Source organism: Lacerta agilis, chromosome 12, assembly GCF_009819535.1.
Source record: "Lacerta agilis isolate rLacAgi1 chromosome 12, rLacAgi1.pri, whole genome shotgun sequence".
In the NCBI taxonomy this organism is placed as follows: Eukaryota; Metazoa; Chordata; class Lepidosauria; order Squamata; family Lacertidae; genus Lacerta; species Lacerta agilis.
This window is the reverse complement of record NC_046323.1, coordinates 18,386,974-18,411,187: the sequence shown is the minus strand read 5'-3', so window position 1 is coordinate 18,411,187 and position 24,214 is coordinate 18,386,974. Positions and strand designations below refer to the sequence as shown.

General features: G+C 43.6%; 1 protein-coding gene across 1 annotated transcript in view; it reads left to right on the top strand.

The window, feature by feature from the left end:
• The first annotated feature begins 1,287 nt into the window (after positions 1 to 1,287).
• The window catches only part of KAT2B (lysine acetyltransferase 2B), a 41,785-nt gene continuing 18,858 nt past the window's right edge, over positions 1,288 to 24,214 (top strand). The window contains 13 exon segments of the mRNA XM_033165929.1: positions 1,288 to 1,641; positions 13,582 to 13,708; positions 17,720 to 17,797; positions 17,800 to 17,864; positions 18,851 to 18,940; positions 19,837 to 19,876; positions 19,879 to 19,969; positions 19,971 to 20,021; positions 21,876 to 21,934; positions 21,937 to 21,975; positions 21,978 to 22,004; positions 22,007 to 22,041; positions 22,044 to 22,063. Of these exon segments, the coding sequence (XP_033021820.1) occupies positions 1,288 to 1,641; positions 13,582 to 13,708; positions 17,720 to 17,797; positions 17,800 to 17,864; positions 18,851 to 18,940; positions 19,837 to 19,876; positions 19,879 to 19,969; positions 19,971 to 20,021; positions 21,876 to 21,934; positions 21,937 to 21,975; positions 21,978 to 22,004; positions 22,007 to 22,041; positions 22,044 to 22,063 (1,076 nt within the window).

Genomic DNA, 24,214 nt, shown 5'->3' with positions numbered 1-24,214 from the left:
GGGTACCTACTTTGGTTTAGATTTCCTTGTAATGGTCCCTGGAGACTGTGGTGGGGTTTTTTTTTTGTCACATTGCTCTATTTACACATGTATACAATCTAAGAATGAGATGGAAGGACTCACAGCATTAACACTCCAATAGAAGTTGCTCCCCCATTAGGTTTCCAGCATGGATGTAGCCAGGGGGTGCAGCTGCCCCCCCATTCAAGTAAATAAATAAAAATACTTAACTGACCAATTGCATCATGGATTCTTTGCGAAGACCCCAGCTTTAAAACTACTTGGTTGAAGATAAAATAACAAATAACAACGAGCGGAGTGCTCTTAAAAAAAAGAAGGCTCCTTCTTCCTTCCCCGGTCCTAAAAACTGCAATCCCCTCGAGGGAAAGGAAAAGGAAAGCGGGCGCGCTTCGACGCCACTCGTGCTCGCTTAACCCTAGAAACACGTTGGGGGGCAGCTGTGGATTGCAGTTTGCAGGATTGGCGGCTTCCCAAAGTCGCTGTCCTCCTTCCCCCATGAATCGCATCTGCAAGCGCGCTCAGACTGAAGCGGGAGAAGCCGCTTAGCAAAAGAGCAGACCCGCCCGCCGCTCAGGAGCTCTGTGGCGCTTGAAAGCCTGACAGATTTACTGTATATGTCGCACTGGTTGCTTTATTTTATTATTTTTTTAAGTGCCGGAGGAGGACTCTTCTACAGTACTTCCTCTTTATGACTTGCCCTGAGCCTGAGGGGACACCGCAGTGGCAGACACCCGCCACAAGTTCTCCTCAGAGAGAGATGCCCTCTGGAACTGTTGCTTAAATTCTTCCACGGGGCCACGAAGAAGCGCGACCTGGACGGGCAAATCTGAGCAGCTGAGGCACTTGGCGCGCTTTATGGCCAGGACCGTCGGAGACGCCACTGCGCCGCTTCCCAGGCAAGGAGGGAAGGAAGGGCCAGGCAGGCCACACGGCCGCCCGCCTTCCCTCCTCCTCCTGGGCTGCCGGGCGGTGACAGCAGAAGCCGGGCTCGCTGGCAGCAACAACATGTCCGTCGCCTTCCCCTCCTCCCCGCTGGCTTCTTCTTAGCGGCGCCTCCGCCTCCTCCTCTCCGCCCAGCAGGACCCGCCCGCGGTGCGGCCCTGTCCCCTCCTTCCCTCCCTCCGGAGGGAGCAGCCGGCGGCGGCGGCGGCAGCAGCGGAGAAAAGGGGAGGCTCCATCCAGCGCGCTCGCTCGACGGGCGCACCGAGCCGGGCAACTGGGTGAGGAGCCTGGCGGCGAGCCTCGTCGTGCCGGCCGGGCTGCGGCATGGCTGAGGCTGGCGCGGCCGCGGCCGGGGCGGGAGCCGCCGCGGCGTCCTCCGCCACCACAGCAGCCGCGGTCGGCGGGGGGAACGGCGGCGGCGGCGGCGGCAACGGAGCGCTGCAGCAGGGCTCCCCTGCCGCCGGAGGGCTGGCCGCTTGCGGACCCGTCCGGGCCGCCGCGACTGCCGAGAGCCCTGTGGCGGCGGCGGCTGCTGCTGCAGCTGGAGGAGGAGGCGGCGGCGGCGGCCCGGGCAGTGGCGGCCCTGGCTCGGCTCGCGTCGTAGGGAAGAAGGCGCAGCTCCGCGCCGCACCGCGCGCCAAGAAGCTGGAGAAACTGGGCGTCTACTCCGCCTGCAAGGTAAGCCGCCCGGCGCGGGGTTTTTTTTTTTGGGGGGGGGGGGAAACAAAAAATAACATATAATAATAATAATAATAATAATAATAATAATAATAATAATAATAATAATAAGGGACTCGGCAGCGGCATCCATCCGTAGACGTCGCCCTGTTCTCTTGCCGCCCCCAGGGGGCGTCCAGCGTTGCCGCTGTTGCCGTTTGCTAGTTGCCATCAGAAGGGGAGGCGCCGGAGCTGCCGGCTGGGCTACTCCTTCGGCCCGTTTGGAAACTGGAGCGAATAGGAGGCCCTTAAAAAATGGAACGGCTGCACCGGTGAGTGCGTGTGCGGGGAGGGGGGTGGGTGGATGTGCGCGTGCACGCACGCGCACACGTTTGTTTTTATTCCTGCCTCTCCCACTTAAGGCAGCCTGGCAACAGGTTGCTCGTTGGGGAAGCAGCGATTTGCTTAATTTTCTTCTTCCTGACCTGTAGCTATGTTTCGTTGCACGATCGCCTGATTCGGATTAGTTCATGCATGCATGCATGCCAGCGTAGCTGAAAAGGAAAAAAAAAAAGGATCATTTCCCATTAGCTCTTGCAAGGTCCGTTGTTAACTGTGATGATGTTTCTAGGCTGCATTGTTGGGGAGCTTGGGGTTGGTAGTTATTGTGGGTTAACTGGCTCATGGTGCTCAGTATTATGTTGAAACAAAAAAAATTTTTTTTTAGAGACCAACTAATTTCTGAAGAAGTGTGCATGCACACGAAAGCTCATACCAATAACAAACTTAGTTGGTCTCTAAGGTGCTACTAGAAGGATTTTTTTGTTTCGGCTGTGGCAGACCAACACGGCTACCTACCTGTAACTAGTATTATGTTGTCATGGGGTTGGATTACTGCAGTGCACTCTGTGTGGGGCTGCCCTCCGGGTTGGCCTGGAGGCTGCAGCTGGTGTAGAAAGTGGTTGCCGAGGTTGGAGACAAACTACTGCCAGTATGTGACACCTTGCTTGAGGGATTTGCACAGGCTGCCAATCTGCTACTTGGCCAAGTTCAAGGTGTTGATATGCACATAAGTCCCTGTACAGCTTAGGACCAGATTCTTTGAGAGACTGCCTTATTTCTCATACTCCCAGTAGATTGCTTCGCCTTCTGTCTGTGGGACAGTTTCTCCTTCAAGTTCCAAAGCTCTCAGAAGCGCACACCCCAGTAACTTGGAGCAGGGTGTTTTGTGTGGTTGCCCTGTCCTGTGAATATGACAGGTGCGTATTATCTACACCAGGGCATAGCTGTCAACCCTCCCTGCTGTTTCCCAATGCTATAATAAGGGAATTTCCCGCAAAAAAAGGGAAAGGTTGACAGCTATGCACCAGGGGTCAGCAACCTTTTCAAGCCATGGGCTGGTCCACCATCCCTCAGACCATGTGGTGGACCGGACTATATTTTTTTTTTTTTAAATGAACGAATTCCTATGTCCCACAAATAACCCAGAGACGCATTTTAAATAAAAGCACAAATTCTACTCATGTAAAAACACCAGGCAGGCCCCACAAATAACCCAGAGATGCATTTTAAATAAAAAGGATACATTCTACTCATGTAAAAACACACTGATTCCCAGACCATCCGCAGGTCGGATTAAGAAGGCGATTGGGTCGCATCTGGCCCACGGGCCTTAGGTTGCCTACCCCTGATCTACACTTTCTGGAAAGATTTGGACACATTTTTGTTCCAACAGCCTTTCCCAGCTGGGTGAAGGGTTCTTTACCACAAGTGCCTGCTTGTTGGTAGGGTTTTAGTCTTTTTAATATACTCTCTCTCTCTCTCTGTGTGTGTGTGTGTGTGTGTGTGTTTTAACTGTTATCAGTTATCATAAGAGCAAATCGTCTTGAAATGTTGGTTCAGAATGCAAATAATACATTAATTGTAATTATAATAACACACACAAACAGTCTCTGACATTGGGATACTTTAGGAGTGCCAGAGCTTATCTTGGGTTCAGTTTCTTTGGCATGAAGGTCACTGTGGTGTCTTTTTGAAATATGGTTTTCCCTCCACATTTACACAACCTGAGCATAAGATAGAAGGACTCGCAGCATTAACATTCCAACAGATTTTAATACCCCGTTAGGTCTCCAGGGACCCTTGCCTCCTAGCTTCGGTTACAGCACAGAGAGCAAGTCAAGCCTCTGTATTTTCCCAGCTCCATACAAGTCTCTCTCAGAGTAGAATTGTAGAGCTGGAAGTGACCCTGAGCATCATCTAGTCCAACCCCCTGCAATGCAAGAATATGCAGCTGTCCCATATGGGGATCAAACCTGCAACCTTGGCATTATCAGCACCGAGCTCTAACCAACTGAGCTATCCATCCCTGGCCTATCGTCCTCTAGGGGCTGGAGGCATCACTAACAAATTGTTTCTATGGCAATACGTTTGTACTTGACCAGGCTCCCATTGTACAGATACAAAACCACAGACTTGGACTGCGCCTGAAGGTATAATCCAAACCAAATCCCTTCCCCAATCCATATTGTGGAACAGGTTGTGATTAAATAAGGGAAGGGGAGTACTTTGCACTTTGTGCATGGCTAGAGCTGCTCAGTTCTTTGCTTGAGCCAGTGCCATATGTCCCAGGCTTGGCATGAGAGACATCTTTCAGAACTGGGTGAAATTCAGCCTTCCCTGTACTGTACTTTGTCTGCCTTCAGTTTCTGTATGACTCATTTCTACTTGACAGCCCAATGGAAGGTCTTTCCAAAAAACCCCTTACTTGCCCTGCTCTGTTTTTAAGGAAGCACCATGGCAAGACTGTGCGTGTTTAAGTGGAGATGTTCTGCAGTTCTCTACACAGGGAGGGAAAAGAACCAATTTGCAGGCAGTTGTAAAGCAAATGCAGGCACTTCAAAAAGGCGAGATGTCAGTGCATCTTTTTGGAGAAAGTGATATGGAGAGATGGGGGAGTGGGGGAGGGAAACCAGGGAGAACATTGTGTTTTCAGAAGAAAGGAAAACTCAGGCCCAGCAGGTTATGCCAGCCGTTGTTTTTACTCTACTACAGTATTTGCTTGGTAAAATGGTGCCCCAGCTGCTTGCCATGTAAACACAGGATTGAGCTCAGAGACAAACTCCTTTAAGTGCCTGCTGTGTGTGTCTGTTTGAAGAGATAAACAACCCCCCTTTCTTTTTGTTTGCACAAGAAAGCCATTCCAGCACTCTGTATCCAGTTGTGTGCAGTGCCAGTGTACTTGGGGAGGAGAGTGGAGCAGGAGAAGCTTGGATTGGGCGCTTTGAGCTGTAACTCCTCCCAAGCTCTCTCTCTCCCCCCCCCCCTTCCCTCTCCTGGTCTTGGCAACAGAGCCTTTGTTTTGACAGGATGACAGCTGAAGGAGGCGGAGACCGTGGCTTGTTCCTTTTTTGCAGCCTGTAGCTGACGGGGAAACCCAGATTACCAATAGTAGGAGAAGCTCAAAGCTCAGCCACCGGAGAACACAGGTGAAGGATCTTCCCCTGCTCTTCTCCTTTATTACAGTAAAAATGAGCTAGATGCAGTAACTTGAAGCAAGAATAATTTGGAAATTATTTATTTCATTTTTATCATTTTCTCTCTCCAGGAATCTCATTGTGGTGCATCTTCCCCCTTGCTCATTTTATCCTTAGAACAGCCTAACTAAAGTAGGTGCCTGGCCCAATTGCACTCTGTGAGGGAGGGTGGGTGGCTGGGTTTCAGTTTCTCTGAAGTCTTAGTCCAGTATTCAAACCCACTTTATCACACTGGTTTGCAAACACTCAAGGCTACATCTAAGGCTAGGTTTGTATACCTCATACTGCAGTGTGTGAATGAAACAAGCATATTTGGAATACACAGTGTATTCTCTAGCGAGATAAGATTGACAGCACCTTCTTTTTGCTTGGGTGTGGCCTTCACCCCCTCTGCAATCTGAAGATAAGATTACAAAGACCTTTTCTCAGCATTCCCAATAAAAGTCCTTGCCACTGCCCAGTCCCCAGTGACAGCTTCCCCTCCCCCTGCCAAGCTAAAAAAAAATAAGGTAAAAAATGTAAAGGACCCCAGGACAGTTAAGTCCAGTCAAAGGCGATTATGGGGTTGTAGCGCTCATCTCGCTTTTAGGCTGAGGGAGCTGGCGTTTGTCCGCAGACAGCTTTCTGGGTCATGTAGCCAGCATGACTAAACCACTTCTGGTGCAACGAAACACCATGACGGAAACCAGAGCACACGGAAACACCGTTTATGCCACAGTGGTACCTTTTTATATAAGTGCACTGGTGTGCTTTCAAACTGCTAGGTGGGCAGGAGCTGGGACAGAGCAACGGGAGCTCACCCCGTCGCGGGGATTCGAACCGCTGACCTTCTGATCAGTAAGCCCAAGAGGCTCAGTGGTTTAGACCACAGCGCCACCCATGAGGGAGGGATGCATTCTGTCAGGATGTGAGGAAGGGTTTAATCTCTCCTCCCTGTGCCAGGAATTCTGGATTACAACGCCCCTCCACATACACATACTATTAATTTAAATAGTAGTTGTACACCGTGTATTTAACGCATAGTTTGACCCTCAGAATTTGCTGTGAAACATTTTAGTACTCTGAAGTTTCTTAAAATAAAATAAAAATGTTGCTCTTTGACTAGAATTGTTTTTAACACTGATAATGTGCGCAGGATGACCCGCTTGTTAAAAATGGCCAAATCATCATAAGATTAGGTAGGACTGGATGGAAACTTCATTAGAAGTTGCTGCCTGATCCCTGTGCTCTGCACACAAAAGTAAAAAAAAAATGAAGAGTTAACCTCGTCATGTCCCTCCAACCAGCAATATTTAGCGTGGCGATAAGGGCAATGAGGCATTAGGAGCTAGTAAAACTGGCAGAATAATGCCATTAAATAATGCATATACATATATGTCAACGTTCTGGCACATTGCTTACATGGTGTACTGCTCTCTGTTCCAAGTAGCGTACAACCTAAAGTTTAACGTAGAGGAAACAACAGGTGGGGTGTGTGTGTAAATGGGGAACAGTTTTGGTTAGATTTAGACTTAGCTGATACAAGCTTAGTGACAATAGGGGACAAGAATTTAAATAATTTGGCTTTGATCCCCTACATTCCAATACTGCAGTGGAAATAATACTTCAAAAGATGCTAGTTTCCTGCTGGAACTCTCTCTGCCTCCTGTCATTCCAATACCCTGAGTCATGCAGTAATAGTCTGTGTGGGTACTAGGAGTAATAATAATCATACAGCTAGAACAGGGACAAAAGTTTTCCATTGATAAATTAGTCCATGAGACAACCCTATGTTGTGAGGTTGAATAGAGGAAACTGTTCGTTAAAACATTTGTACACCTGCAACTTGGCTCTAGACAAGTTTACTTAAAAGTAATTTATAGTGAATTGGCTGCGAATTTCACTCTAGTCACCAGTGCACTCTGGTTCCCTCTAGATGTTGATGGACTACAAATCACATTAGCCTCAGCCAGCACGGCCAATGGTCAGGGAAGATGGAAGTTGTAGTCTACAACATCTGGACAGCACTGTGTTGGCTTCCTCCGAACAAAAGCCTTAAAAGTGCTGTAGCGTTGGGGTACTGAGATGTTCCTATGTTTGGGAACTAATACTTCCTGTGAACTTTACATAATGGAGTTCACTCCTCTTAGATTAGAGTGGTTCAGTGTACAATGTCTCCAAATACTCTTCAGTGTCAAAGGGTAAATTTCAAATCAGAAAATCCTTTTGAACCACCCCTTTGTAGGCAAGCCCGAAAGCAGTTAAAGTAAATGCCACTGTTTCTGGTTGGTTTTTTTTTAATAACTGGCATGCATTTGGAGGTTTCTGCATAATGTCTTAAGAGGGTCGGAAATGAAAATAACCAGCAGGTTGTAAGTCATACTCAAGAGTAGATCCATTGGAATCAGTGGAGTAACTTAAGTCTACTGATTTGTGGGGGTGGTCTACTCTTGAGAGTATAGCCCACTGGTTCCTTTCTAGACGGATTTCAAAAGTTCTCAGATCCGAAAGTTTATTTTCGTTTAAGCATTAAGCATAAGCTGTAAATGAATGCAGTTTGTCTTTTAGTCCTCTTTAGTGGGTTAGCTTTGTAGTTAGGTAAACACTTATGGGGGGGGCAGCAGGGAAAAAATAATTAGCCCCCACCCTGCAACAGTTCCCGTCACCCTCCAACTTGTGGGGGCCGGCTCTGAAGTGGGGGGCCTCCAATCCTTATGGAGGCTCCTGACACATTTTAGAACCCTGAGTTTCTAGGGTTCTAAAATGTGTTTGGAGAGCTTTTTAGAAGGCATTGCACTCTAGAAGATAATCTTCCCCAAATTAAAGCGCGACCAGAATGTCAATGGGGGCAGACCTAGCAAACTCATTTCTGCTCCCCTCCCAAGCATTTATGTAGCCATAAATGTAATGGCAGAAAGGGGATCTATCTATCTATCTATCTATCTATCTATCTATCTATCTATCTATCTATCTATCATCTAATCTATCTATCTAATCATCTATCTATCTAATCTTATACTTTGAGTCGGATTTCCAAGTGTCTCTATTTGTCATGTTGCACAGTTTAACATGAGTCTGCTTCTCTCTCGTCCATGGATATCCACATCTCATCCTTCTTTATGCGCTGTTTGTTTGACAGCAGTAATTAATATGAGGAATTAATCTTTGCAACTCCATAACTTGCTTACTTTTAACAAATTGGAAGCATCAGTTAGGGCTGAAGGGATCGGAAAATTACAGGAAAAACTGGGGCAGATGGCAGATAGTTGGATGGGTGCAGATAAGGAAGCATGCCCATTTGGTGATGCACGAATAGTCCTGGAGATACTGGGAATGTTCATTTTTGGAAGTGTTTCTTAAAACAACAAAAAATCCATTGTTTTTTCTTGCCTGGATGGAGGATAGAGAGAGATGTATATAGAACAAGCCTACTGTCCAAAGGTAAAAAAAATCACATTGTTGCTCTAACCACTTTTGCGTTTTGCCCGCAACACCACTGGCATGTGACTGAGATGGGAATAAAAGGTCCCTCATCTGCATGTTAAATGATGCCCCCCCCCAAGCCTGTGATTCTGAATTGTAAAACTCTTGACGTGATTTCCAACAGTGCACTTGTAGTTTGACCTTTGGATTTGAACTGAGGACTTTGTGCACATAGCTTATGTACTTCGGTACCGGAGGTCTCAGATGTGAAAGATAGTAATTGAATACTTGTGCTCTCCGTCTCATTATTTGTGTGTCTATCTCAATGGAAACTAAACATCCCTGTTGTCGTAAACACCTTTGGAGACTGCGATCGTGAGAGTTTCTTTGGGTAAGCCTGAATTCACCACTTAAATCTCTCTTTGGTGCAGCAGCAGCCTACTCATTCTGAAACTCTCTGGTTTTCAAGAACAGCTTGTCAGGCAGTAAATACAGTCCTTCTGTGCTTACAGAAGTAGATTCACAGCTCTCTGGATCACAGCCAAAACATTATTACATTAATCTTCCTAATTATTAGCACTTCACTGTTTACTACTTATTAGAAGATATAATTAGACATGTGGCGAATATATAGATTAATCACAGTGGTCTTTGAGAGTGGTGTATATAATCTGCAATCCATATATTGTGCTAGCACATATCATTAGAAAAATGTTCAGCATAAACCAAATCCATACAGTAATTTATTTTCCAATGTGGGCGACTCATGAGAGCCAAGACTCCTCATTGATTAGAGTTTCAGTTTAAGGAAAGTGGTAATGCAAAGTTACACAATGATCCAGTTAATTGGTAAATTATAGAAAACAAAGACGTGCTCAGCTAAGTACTTTGGCTTGACTGAGTTCATGGGCTGAATGCTGAGGGCATTACACTCCACTTCCCAAATGGCATTATCCTGTTGAGTTTTCCCCCAAACATGTAGGATCGCTTGCTCTTATTCTGCTGTCATAATTATGTCCTACATTTTCCTGCTAACATGGGTCAGAAATTCACAATGTGGTGGCCTCACCCTGCATATTCTGAGGGAGTGGAGCTCAGCACAGGGGTGCCATTTTCAGCAATAGTTCCTTGTCTGTTTAATCATCCCTTAGCATGACTAATCGTCCTTTGTTTTTTTAAAATATTTTTATTAAGGATTTTCTTGATTTACAAAGGTAGTGCAATATGTCTCTCGTATTTTTCCATATAACATTTTTGCAAATCAGTTTTTGTTGTTGAGACATTAGGAAGAAAAGGGGAGAGAGGTGGGTGGGATGGGGAGATAGGTGGGGTGGGGTGACGATGTTTTTATTTTACTTAATATGAGTAGGGTTTGGTGTCAGCATTGTTTGTGTAGGTTCTCTGTTGTTCACTTGTTCTCCTTTGGCGGTGAGAGAGGCCGGGGTTGGCATAGGGTGTGATTGTTCATTTGTGGTTGGCTGTGGTGATCTTTGGTTTCCTGTGTGAGTGGGGTTGGTGGGTGTTTTGGATCAGGTTAGCCATATTGATTTGTATTGAATTGTATGCTATCTTCCTTTGTTAAGAGAGTGATGATCATTGTCCAAGTGGAGTGAAGTCTGTGGAATACTCTAAAGCAGACATAATCAATGCAGAGTTTGTTGTATCTTATTTTTATGCAGTACTTACCAGTGGAATGTACATAGAATCATAGAATGTTAGAGTTGGAAGGGACCCTTGAGAATCATCTAGTCCAGGGGTCCCCAAACTAAGGCCCGCGGGCTGGATACGGCCCGTGCCAGCCAATTATACGCCACCCGCTGCCCGCTCTTACCGGCGCGGCTGCCCATCTCTGGGTCGGCGCGGCACTGGAAATAGCTTGTGTGCATGCGCAAGCGTCATTTCCAGCGCACTTCTGATGCGGTGCAGCACCGGAATAGCTTTTGCGCATGCGCAAAGCGTCATTTCTGGTGCACTTCCGGGTCTGCGGAGGCCCGTGCGCACGCGCTATTTCCAGTGCCGCACCAGAAGTGCACCGGAAATGACACTTGTGCATGCGCACAAGCTATTTTCGGTGCCGCACCAACCCGGAAAAAGCGAGTGCGCGCCATGCAATCAGCGCCAGAGGAACCGGCCCAGGGGCAGGTAAGTTTGGGGACCTCTGATCTAGTCCAAGCCCCTACAATGCAGGAATATGCAGCTATCCCATACGGGGATTGAACCTGCAACCTTGACATTATCAGCACCACACTCTAACCAACTGAGCTATCTCCTGCATGAGCTGAATCAACAGCAAGTTCTCTGCACCTCTTGCTTCTAGCTTGTGCAACCTGAGGAGACAGGCTGGCTCTCTTGAATTGGAGTACAACAATCTGGAGGAGACCACGTTGTCTACCCCTGCTATTAAGCACCCACAGCCATTATTTCTTACCTCATATACATACTGTACAATTTGTACAATGTTTCATAACGTTGGCACTTCAGAGAAACTAAATATTTTTTAAACTACTCTCCCAGCTCCTTTCCATCACTCTCAAGTTCTCAAAAAGAGGTAATTTCATACATTCTTCCTAATGAAAAGCAGAGGAGTGACATTTTATTGAGTTGCACGAGAGAGAGGAAACATTGCGAAAGACTCAAAAGCCACTCTGCAGGGCGTAATTTGAACTCCTTAGGAATGCTGCACTCACTATTGAGGCAAAATATTTTCACTGCTGGGGTCAAGAAACAGAAGGCATATGGCCTCAGCAAGAATGCTGGATCTGAATGCCATTTGCTGCCTTTGAAAACCACTCAGAACAAAACACAGCGGCTTGTGCTGGTGGAGGCACCTGTGCTGAAAGAACCTTACTGACTTCCAGTTTGTTTCCTAGCACCATTCAAAGTGCTCCTTTTCATCTTTAAAGCCCTTAGTGGCTTCGATACAGGGTGCCTTCAGAAGCATAGGAGCATCCCTGCTCCGAATTGCTTCCTTTTCGGAACCCGAGATTGGTTGTTTAACAAGAATTAGCTTGCTGGAAATAAAACTGAGAGCTGCAACGAATGCCTGCCAGCAAAACAAAACACTTCCCCCCCCCCCTCCGTTCCTGTAGGAGGGTTGGTATTCGTTCCTGGCAGTTTAGCTCTTCCGACTACAATATTGGTACATCTGTTTGCATCTCTGATGCTAATTAGTGTGTAGTGCTACATTTTTGTGTAGGTACTCAGTCTTTATGGGTTTGGGGCTCTGGGATAATTATGGCACAGTGTTCAAAAATCAAGTGCTTATTCATATTTGGGAGAAGGAGAGAGAGAGAGAGAGAGCCATACAGAGGCTTTTAAATTTATTTTTCTTATAGCAGTGATTTACAGATCCACAGAAGCAAGCTTACCCTTTACAAACCTGGGAAGCAACCCTTCCAATGTTTTTTTAAAAGCAGGCATACTTAGTAAAACAAACAAACAAACAAACAGTTCCCCTCCACACACAAAAACAATCATACACATACACAGAGTTCACACCAAGGGCAAATAAATAAATGAACACATTGTGATGTTCAACAGATTTGTCATGCAAGTGAAATAAAACAAATGGTTGTTGGAAGGAAGTTGCTTTGGCACAACTTTCAGATGTGTTCTGCTCTGAAACATGAAAAGTTACAGATTCTAGTGATCTTTCTGTTAGAACTCCTAAACTGGGAGGTAACAAAATCCAGACGTGGATCAGAGGGAAAGCCTGATCTTATTGAGACACGAAAGACTGCAAGATAGTAGGTTTTTTTGTGGGTTTGCAGATTCCTGTAATATATGTAGTATGTTCGAAAGCACATTACTAGCATAAATAGCGTAGTCCAAGCTACTAAAATATTAATAGGAAATTTTTCAGTATGTATCTCTAAAACTATGGTGTTGGCGTGTTATGATGTGTTTTATTAATTTAAAAAAATACTGAATTCCTTCAGTAGCAATGCCAGGCTTTGTCTGCATGTTACGTTTGGGATAGCGAGAATGATGGTGGCCTCCAGGAAAAACAAAAACAGATGAAAGGTTTAATGCTAACCTTTGTGGAAGTTTTCATTAAAATGTATGGGAATTTCCTAGTAGAAATCCACAGTGTTTCTGGCACGTGTAATCATTTAAGGGTGAGAAAACATTGACCTATAACATCATGATTAGATGTAACACATGCCCAGAACTGCATTTTAGCTTTTGGTTCATTAATGGCTAGGAGAATGATCCTTTGACGATGTTGCCTACTTTTTTTCAGCCAGTACTTCTTCCACATCTAATGTATAATTTGCATATAGAATATACTGTATGTAATCTTTATATACTGTAATGGCTTAGATCTGGAGTTACTCTTTTGTGAAGGGGCTACGATCCAGCAGAGGCTTCCATTCATGATAGGTGGTAGGGTTTTACCGGTACCGGTACTTATTTTCCGTCAGGCTGTTCCAGCCCTTCGTAGCAGATGCATAGCTGTCAACCTTTCCCCCTTTTAAGGGAAATTCCCTTATTCCAAATAGAATTCCTTGCAAGAAAAGGGAAAAGTTGACAGCTATGAGCAGATGTTTGTGGGATGCAGGTGAATATCATCATCTTTCCCCCTTAACTTGAGCAGGAGCTTAGAATAATATTCTGTATTTACATCCATAGAAGATGGCTACTAGCAATGATAGCTATGCTTTTATCTCCATTGTCAGAGCCAGTGAATTCCAGTTGCTTGGAATCACAAGTGGGTTGAGAACGGTTGGGCTCAGGTCTTGCTTTTCAGGCTTACCATAGGAATGTGATTGATCCAGAAGGACTTTTCTTATGTTCTTGTTCTGTGTTTGTGTATAAACACAAGCGCATCTTACAGAAGTCAAGAAAATAGCTTTGTTGTGGCAATGTAGAAGCTCTCATTTCCTAGCATTACTAGAGATATGGGGAATGTTGATACATTCTCTAAACTCGTACAATCTCAATCTCTCTCTCTCTCTCTCTCTCTCTCTCTCTCTCTCTCTCTCCCTATTCCCCACCCCCCCCCACTTTCTTAAAATTACAGGCTGAGGAATCTTGTAAATGTAATGGCTGGAAAAACCCTAACCCGCCTCCAACTCCACCCAGAGCAGAACTACAGCAGGCGGTTGTGAGTCTTAACGAACCATGTCGTAGCTGTAATCACGCACTAGGTAGGTTTTGTAGCATTCTCTTCTGGAATTTCTGTTTATTATTTATTACTTATACGCCGCTTTTCCCACAGAAAGCCTGTGCCCAAAAGCGGCTTACAGCAAACCCATTTGCAACATTAAAATGGAGAAACATTAAAAAAAAAAAACAACCACAAATTGTTCAGAATTGTTATTATTCAAAATAACAAAATCCAGCAATTAAGCAAATACAGAATAAATTCAGTTATCGCAATAAAACAAAACAACAATTTTGGCTTAAGCACATAACAAACCAAATACGAAAGTTGACCGACAGTAAAGTTTTGGGTACTGGTATTGCTGCACTCCCAAGGTGCACTTAATTGAAGTTCATAGCCCACCCAGTTCCATAAGGTTCAGGAAAGGTAACAGTAAATTGAATAAATTAAGAAAAAACAAACGGACCTAAATATACTGTTTATTTGAAAATATGTTACAGCTGAGCACAGGGTAGAACCGAGACCAGATGTTCAGTAGTTCTGCAGAGGCCTGACAATGCATAAATTTTTGTTCTCTTTTAGTTATCATTCTTCTCCTTTTTTCTATTGTTATTTGTTGGTATTCTTACAGTTAAACAATTTTAAAGTAAAATAATTATATAAAGAGGATGTAATGCAAACATTTTCAAGTAGAATTTTGCAATTTATGGTTATCTATTGCTCCTACTCTGGATAGTAGTAAAATCATTTAAACAAACAAACAAACAAACACACACACCACACACACACACAAGCCTCTAGTATATTGTGGCACTCAAGTTCTGCACTCAGAATTCCTTATGTGGAAAACACATCACTGTTATTGTTCTAGATTCGTAATTGTTATGATAAGTACTGTGAGGTGCAACAATCCTATTTTTGTTGTTACGTATATGCATTTATGTGCGATTATGCAGCACATGGACATAACTCAACTCGCACATTTTTATTTTTTTAGGAAGATGAAATACCTGATTCATGTAGCACTTCAAAATTCTTTGTAATAACCAAAAGCGGGGGAAAGCACCATAAATAACTTTACGGTATGGTGCAGTTTCCAAAGTTATTTTCAAGGCTGCAGTTTGAAACCTTAAAGCAAAAATACCTGATCTTATTAGCCAAGACGTCAAATTACATATATAGGGTCCCCCCCCCATTCTTCAAATGTAATGCCCTCCATGGCTGCTTGTTTTGCTATATCTATCAACCTGGATTTGGGTAAGGATTCAGGATTTCAGTGCATGAAATAGCTTTCCCAGGCCAGACTCTTGGAACAGTGTTTTCCTGTCACGTCACAGGAATGTGTACAAAATACATTTAAATGACTCAAGATGTGTTCAGCTGCAAAAACAAAATAAATCCGAAGGTTATGCATATACCTACGCGGATCAACTAAGTAAGGAAAACAAGAAGTAGCAAAGAAGCAGGATTCAAAGATAATGCCATGCCATTCTGCTGTTGTTTGTTAGCAATTTCTTCAGCAGATCTATGGAGGCAATTTTGTACCAAAAATGGAGTCAGAGCTCCACAAGAATGCTGCAAAATGTACAAGTTTTCTAAAATTCAATATTGCCGTACTCAAAACATAAATATATTAAAATTAAAAACAGCTTTCTATGACTAGTATGCTAATGATTGCTGAATATCTATGTAGTAAGGTATTCTCTAATATTCTCTTTATTTGTGAGGATTGGAGGTAAGTTTAAATACCGTAGAATGGAAAACAGAATGGCTTTCTTATAATAGCATAGGGCCACTGAATACATTTGGTTAGATCTGCAGGGACAATAAGACCTTGAGTCTGAACAGGCTCAGAAATGTCGGACTCCTTTCTCTCTCCTTTGGAGAGAATAGATAATCTATTGAGAATAGGAGCTGATAACAGAAGTGTCTTCACAGTTCAGACCCTGCTGTCATTAAAATGACAGTGTAACTAATTTCCCAATTAGCCTCCTGCTGTTAGATGGTTACAACTGCCATTTATTAAGCTTCTAAGACATTGAAGCATTTGCTTTTCTTCGGTTCTCAGGGATATGCTTCTTGTAGCCTAGGAAATAATTTTGCTCCCAAGTTTTTACGCTATAGCACCTGTGCATTCTTATGGTAGCCTGATGACATTTAGGAGAACTAATTTGTTCCAACAAAGTTACACCAGAGATCTTGCAAATAATCTTTTGCAAATCCCTGAGACCTAAATGCACCATAGAATGAAATAAGTGAGAAATCTCAGATCGACAGTATTATTCTGGAGAAATTTAGGGACTCCTCACATATCTAAACTGTAACCAGATCGCTTTCCTACTAGCAGACATACAGAAATCTCTCACATATGAATTTGTAAGGAACATTCTCATAGCATGGTTTGTGATATATTGCCACGTCAAAAATTATGAAACCAATATCACAACATGGACTTCAAACATTGGCTCTCAGTACGTTTCTGAGCACAATTCAAAGTGTTGGTGTTGACCTTTAAAGCCCTAAACGGCCTCGGTCCTGTATACCTGAAGGAGCGTCTCCACCTACATCGTTCAGCCCAGACACTGAGATCCAGCACCGAGGGCCTTCTGGCGGTTCCCTCACTGTGAGAAGCAAAGCTACAGGGAACCAGGCAGAGGGCCTTCTCGGTAGTGGCACCCGCCCTGTGGAATGCCCTCCCATCAGAGGTCAAGGAAATAAGCAGCTATCGTATTTTTAAGAGACATCTGAAGGCAGCCCTGTTTAGGGACGTTTTTAATATTTAATGCTGTATTGTTTTAACATTCGTTTTGGGAGCCTCCCAGAGTGGCTGGGGAAGCTCAGCCAGATGGGCGTGGTACAAATAATAAATTATTAAATAATATTATTATAAACTGGTTTTGGATTATATATCAATATATTGCCCAGACCTATCAACACAGTAGATAATCAATGTTTTTCTCAGCTATGGAGAATCTTAAATGGCACACTATAAAGGACAGGAGAGATAACATTTTCTGAAACTGGATGTAAAGGTAGAAGAAAACAAGACTGATTCATGCCCTACTCTATAGTTTACTACACATAATGGTTAATAATCAGCAGTGGACAGTGTGGTGGGATGGTAGTGCTCACCTGCCCTGTGGTTGGTCATGTTGTTGTGACTTACTGAGAGGTAGAGCAGTAGGGTGGCAGGGAGGTCAGTGCAGTGCAAACGCCCTACAGGAGCGGAGCCACAAATGGACTTCACCACTGTGTTCGCTCTGCACTGGCCTTGCCCCCCCCCCTCTCGGTAAGACGCAGCAACACGACCGACCGGAGGTCAGATGAGTATCGCCACCTCAACATGCCATGAGCCACTGCTAATAATACAGTTTTTGCAGCAGCATGAATGGTGTATGCTCAGAATTGGAGGGAAGATGCAATACAAGCGAAGGAAGAATGGCAGACGAAGCTAATAGAATATATAGAAAGGGCAAGATGGACAGATAAGAGTAAGAGATCAGGGTAAAAAAAAACCATTCAAGGAAGATTGGAAATGTTTTACAGATTATTTGGAGAAATATTGCAAGCACATTAAAAAGTTAACAGTAATAGAATAAATTCAGCTGTTAAAAATACTGAGATATAAAATGGGGAGAAATTAGAATTTGTGGTGGAAAAGGGGGGGAAGGGGAGTCAATATTAATTGTGTGGTTTTTTACATTTGAAATTTTGTTATTGTTTCAAGTGTTACATAAAAATTGAAAATAAACACAGCTTTTGCTGCATCAAATACTGATTTTAGGTTAACACAGCAGGGTGTAAATCTGACGGTAACTGTTTGGATGTGAAAAATACTTGATGTGTTAATGTCTTTCAGTTTCTTACTGGTGAGACCTTAAACAAATTTGATAGCATCTCTAGCGGGTTGAAAAAAAGATTCTCCATGAGCTTGCTTTGGTTTATGTGTGTCGGTTGCCCATTCCCGAGACAGGCCAATTTAACAAAGAACAGATAAATGCTTCCATTTGCTCAGGTCTTTCCCTTTAAGCTTTGGATTTACTTGTTTGTTTAGCTGCTCACGTTTCCCATTTGGAGAATGTATCTGAGACGAAAATGAACAGGCTCTTGGGGATTGTGCTGGATGTCGAGTATCTTTTGCCTGTGTTCACAAGGAAGAAGATGCAGATACCAAGCAAGTCTACTTTTACTTGTTCAAGGCAAGTTGCCGTTTTGTTTTGTTTTTGTTTTGTTTCCCGGAATACATTCAGTGCTGCTGCTGCTGTCTTGCGGTAAAACATACATAGAGATTGATGCAAAAACTGAGCAATGTTACCATCAATTAGTTTGACAGTAATTCTAGTGCCTTTCCTCTATATACAGTAGAGTCTGTAGGTAATTGTTGTAGTTGCAAACCATAGTTCTATCCAGTGAAACATCCCTTTGGTGCACGGATCTCTTCCCCTCCCTTTTCTCTTGCCACATGCCTCCCCCCCATGACCCCTGCAGATCTCCTCCAGAGGCCTCAGGGACCTGCAGAACAGATTTGGGGCATGTGGGGAGGAGAGAGGAAGGGGAAAGTTCCATTGCACAAGCAGAAGTTCTTTCACAAACAGGATGGCTTCATTGAATGGTGTACTCAGGACAATCCAAAGTATGGTGCTGAGTCATAGTGAATACAAATAATCTGGGACTGCCAGATTAGCCAGAACCCAAAACCCAAAAGTCTCATTGGTGCCATTTTGGCTTGCCTGCTGCTGAAAGTGACCATGAGGTGATGGATAATTTAAACATTTGTCAGTTTTAGACCCTTAAGTAGCAGCAGTTGCCAGGACATTGTCCTGTTTGCCCCCTGCGTAGTTCCTTCCCTTATTTCAGATATCGTGATATATTGATACATTGAGATGTTTAGCTGGTGATATATCGCAATATTGAAAACCAGTTATCACCCAGCCCTAGTTAGTAACCTTTTAAATTAAATTACAGGTGGGTAGCCGTGTTGGTCTGCCATAGTCAAACAAAATCGAAAATTCTTTCTAGTAGCACCTTAGAGACCAACTGAGTTTGTTCCTGGTATCTGAAGAAGTGTGCATGCACACGAAAGCTCATACCAGGAACAAACTCAGTTGGTCTCTAAGGTGCTACTAGAAAGAATTTTCGATTTTCTTTAAATGAATTTATTTTTAAACAAATCTCTTTTTAACAGCTTTTGAGGAAGTGTATACTACAGATGGGAAAACCTGTTGTAGAAGGATCTTTGGAGAGCCCCCCATTTGAGAAACCTAGTATTGAACAGGTAAAGTACATCTATACAGAAGCATCTCCTATCAGTACATGAAGAGTCTTGCTGACTTGGGGCTAAGAATGATGACTAAAGACTTTTTAGGAATATTAGGTGGGTGTTACAGATTAAGTACCCAGTGAGAAACAAGTACTACAGACTAGCTATGCCATGCTAGTTGCCTGAAGTTAGCTTGGCTGGTGCAGAGTCAATTCATGTTCAGAAGTGGGGCTTCCTTGTTATTGGGAACACTCCCTCAGCTGTGGTTTCCATGCTTACCAATGGGAGCACATATGCACCTCTGGACTGCAGTTAGAAAAGACCCGCTGCCCCCTTTCACCACTTCTGCAATTTCATTCGGACTTTTTGTGAGTTGCGAGCGGTGGAGGGTAGTCTGCTGCTTGAAGCGGGGAGCTTAAAAACCCCACTCACGGCCGTCAGCTGTACTAAAATCAGGCAGCGCAAACCTGTTTGGGGCACATTTGGAATTTTGAACAAAGAGCCTGCACTGCCCTGTCCTTGTTGCATCTCTTATCCAGGTCACAGCTGACAGATAGACAAAACACACACAAACACGCACTTTGCTTTCTGTAGAGTCTGGGTGAAAGTTGGATCCAAATTCATTTGACTCTTAGATGATCTGTGACGCCAGTTTCATGGTCATTCGACAAGCTACATCTGTGGGTGAAAGTCCTTACTTTTATTTAAGAGGTGGTTTCGGTTTCATACTTCCAGAGAATGCTTACATGTGTGCACCTGTGCTGTTGTGGATTTTGCAAAAGATAAATGTGAAGTGGACCTCAACTAGCTACTAGGGAGAATGCAGTCGTTTAAATAGGAAATATGCATTTTAGAGCCTCGTCTTCCTTTTGGTTTACAGATGGTCTTATTTACTGTCCTCTCTTTTTAAGGGAGTTAATAATTTTGTGCAATACAATTAGTCCTTACCATCGAAGAGAGGCAAACGATAGTAGAGCTGGCTAAAATGTTCCTGAATCGCATCAACTACTGGCACCTGGAGACAACTTCCCAGCGAAGACAGAGTCACCTATGACGACATTGCCAGCTACAAAGTGAACTACACAAGGTAACAATGTCTTGTTTCAGGTATTCATTTGTACCTGGGGGATCAGTTCCGGTAGGTAGTGGGTGCCATTTGCCCTTTCCCCTATTACATACAGCGTGGGACCAATATTCGTGACTTCATAATTATTAACTTGATTTAGACTGATCAGATGAATATATGGAGGGAAAGTCTGTTCGTAGGGTCAAGCTGTAGACAAAAGCACAACCTATGAGTTCCAGTTCGAATATCCCTGTGATGACCAGAAGCAGGAACGGCAGCAGGGCAAGGATATGGCCACACCATTCCCCGTTAAAAATTTTCTTGCTCCTGGTTGAGGCGTCCTTATTTTGCCCTGTCTTTTGCTGCTGCCTAACAATGCTCCTGTTGCAGATGTCTCTGGTTTTGTGGCCAAGCCTTTAAAAAAGTAAAGGTACTCCTGACCATTAGATCCAGTCACGGATGACTCTGGGTTGAGGCACTCATCTCGCTCTATAGGGCAAGGGAGCCGGCGTTTTGTCCGCAAAATTTCAAATTCAAATTTATTGCGGCTAGAAGCCCATAAAAACATAAAATATGGAATATATAACATAAAGGTTACAGCATACATAGACCTTGGAGTCATAGGGAATCAAACCACAGCACAAATACAAGTTTTAAAATTGCAACCAAGGAGCAGAAAACAAAAGTAAGGGAGCTGGCGTTTGTCCGCAGACAGCTTCCAGGTCATGGGCCAGCATGACTAGCCGCTTCTGGCGAACCAGAGCAGCGCATGGAAACACCGTTTACCTTCCTGCCGAAGCGGTACCTATGTATCTACTTGCACTTTGGAGCTGGGACCAAACAACGGTAAGCTCACCCCCGTCGTGGGGGATTCGAACTGGCCGACCTTCTGATCGGCAAGCCCTAGGCTCTGTGGTTTAGACCACAGCGCCACCCCGCCAAGCCTTTAGGAGGGTGCGTAATGAAATTTGTTTTTCCAGGTAAACAGGTGCAAGTTCTGTTGAGAGATACCTGCCTACGTCTGCATATTGCCCAGCATTTGGGCAGGATTTGGCAAGCAAACCATGATTGCTACAATGCTAGAGTCAGCTGCCAGGGAAATTTCTGCACAGTCCTTCCTAAAACAAATCCACTCCCAACACATTTTAGTGCCTCGTACAAAAGGTCCTGTCCGCTGCCAGTCATCAAACCGTGGCTAGTGGGGACAAGGAAGGCTTTTTGCACGCCTCATGGGCCTGTTCTGTTTCCCTGAAATTTCTCCAGGGAAGGGTACCAACACTATATTGCATCTAGAGAAGATCCCCGCTTCCACTGTGGTTCTTGCATTGCTGGTGGTTGGACTAGGTGACCATCATTATCATCAGAAGAATCTATATTTGTATCAGCCGCTATGTAGCAATAAAATAAAATAAAATGTACTGAAGATAGAGCTAAAAACTTACAAATACATTTTTGGAGGTTTACAGGACTAGATGACCCTTGGGGTCACTTCCAGCCCTACCGATTCTACGATTCTGTGGTTTGTTGTCAGCCTACATTTGTTTAGTTACCTGTCAAGTAGATGGCTGAGCTGGAAGAGCTAGTGGTTTACTTTTGACCCAGTTTTGCAATTCTTATTCTACAATTTGGAGCTCCTAGAAGTTTTCTAGTGTGCATGTAGGCTACGGAATTTTAATGTGTTTTCTAACCGGATCTTTGCAGCAAATGTCGTGATTCTGGATATTAATTAAATATACTTTTGTTAAGAGGATGCAGTAGATTGTTGCTCTAAGGTGAATTGATGTGAATAGATTAGTTAGGTTTCGAAAGGAGATTATTTTTTCATATTAGTTGGATCTGTTGCCTGGGTTTATTCTATCTTAATATTTCCCCCTTCGCCGGTGTGTTGTGTTACTGCAATGTCCCCCAGTTTTGTGACAGTCTACCTCGATACGAAACCACACAAGTTTTGGGAGAACACTGCTGCGCTCTGTCTTTACCGTCATGAGAGGCAACTCCTAGAACACGCAAGACAGGAAAGGACAAGCTTCCACCTGAGAAACGAACGCTTAATACTCACACCATTTCCCTAAGTAATTTGCTGTTGTTGTGAACTTTCTGATTAACTTAAAATGTATTATTATTATTATTAGTATTATTATTATTATTATTATTATTATTATTTCTATACCGACCTTCATCCGCAGATCTCAGGGCAGTTCACAACATAAAAATATAATATAAAAGTGCAAAATACATAATAAAAACGAAAACAAACTAATAAACTCCACCTCACACGAAACATTTAAAAGGGTATCGGATGTTAATCAGCCCAAGGCCTGGTTGAAGAGGAACATTTTTGCCTGACACTTAAAGGTGTATCATGAAGGCCAAACCTCTGGGAAAAGCATTCCACAAATGGAGAGCCACAACAGAAAAGGCCCTTTCTCGTGTTGACACCCTCCGGACCTCTCGAGGAGGAGGAACATGTCACGGCTTAAAATTAGCCGCTGTTTCTTTAATACAAAAGGAACTGAGTCAGCATGAACTGAGTCAGCAAAGCCTGCATGACTCATGCAACCTTTTACCTACATATGTCTGTATATATAGAGTGGTCATTGATTGTGTGTGTTGTGGGTTGGTTGGATGGTAGAAAGTTGGCTGTTTTTGGTATGTATAAAGCTGTTGGTCATGGTTGAAGAAGACTTTTTTTTAGAATAAAAGCAGCATTCTGCAAAGTGCTCTTTGTGCCGACTATGGTCTGAGGACCAGGCAAAGGAGGTCAGAACCTTTTCCTTTCCAAACACTGACAGAACACAAAGAAGGCCTCAGGTGATGATCTCAGGGTCCAGGTTGGTTCATTTGGAGAGAGGCGGTCCTTGAGGTATTGCGGTCCTGAGACGTTAAGGCTTTATAGGTCAAAAGCAGCTCTTTGAATTGCACCTGGGAACTAATTGGCAGCCAGTGCAGTCGGACCAGGATTGGTGTAATATGCTCAAAGTGTCTTGTTCCATTGAGCAACCTGGCCACTGAATTCTGCACGAGCTTAAGTTTCCGTACCATCTTCAGAGGCAGTCCTATGTATAACACACGGCATTAGTCATGCAGTAGAAATGTACATGTTGCATTTTGTGGTTTGCAGGAGACAATCCATGAGCCTGGGTTTGAAGTAATGCTACATCAAACCATAGCTTAGCTTTGAGTAGTGCCAGGCCCTGGGGAAGGAGTGCTGTGGCTGCTATCTTAGCTCTGGGAATCCCACTTTTTTCCATTTACACTAAGACATGTTTGGCATAGCGTTACGTGTGAAGTGGGCCTTTGTATGCGGTTCTGTTTGGGCATAGGCAGAAAAGCAGGATGAAAATGCAGTGAAATATTTTTTAAAAAAAAAATCTCAGTGGAATTTGGTCTAGCTTTCAATTAAGTGATCTTAATGATTTTCGTAAGATATGTATAATGTGATAAACATTGGCTCAGAACCTGAGTTTTCACTGTGTGGCTTGGAGAGAGCTTGCCGCTCGTCGGAAAGCGGTCCTGCAGTAACAGAAGCTCCTTCTGTTCACCGAGCAAAAATGTATACTCCAAGCCAGGCATAACACTGACATCAGGAATCCAAGACAGAGAAACTAGTAGGAGAACAATCAGTCTCCCAGGACATTCTATACAAGATCTCAAAGTAGCTGTCTTATTACCCAAGGAATTTCAGAAATAGACTAGAAAGAGAAGTTGCTGAATGCAACTTATTACCAACTTAAAACCATGGAGAGACCTGGTCTGAATAGAGACATTGGATTCTTTTTTTCTAATCTTTTTATTCGTTTGTTTTTTTTTACAACATCAACAAATAAACATACAAACAACAAACAAACAAAGAAAAGAACAAAGCTATACATCATTCATACATTTTAAAACAAATATACCTATTTCTACAGATTAACAATGTCAAAAAAAGAAAAAATATTAATAATAGCACATTGGATTCTTATCTCACTATATATGACAAAGCTATTTTTAGCCATCTTACCCCTTGCCTTTTCCTGTAAGACCAATTGCAGTCGTTAACAGTCGTCAACCAGGTTTACCTCACCTATCAGCCAATCACCCATTCCCACTACGCTTCTGAGTAATACCCCTCCCCACCCTCCTCGCTACAGTATATATAAGGGTCTGGTGACTTCTGTTTCAGTGTATCTGAAGAAGTGTGTGCATGCACACGAAAGCTCATACCAAGAACGAAGTTAGTT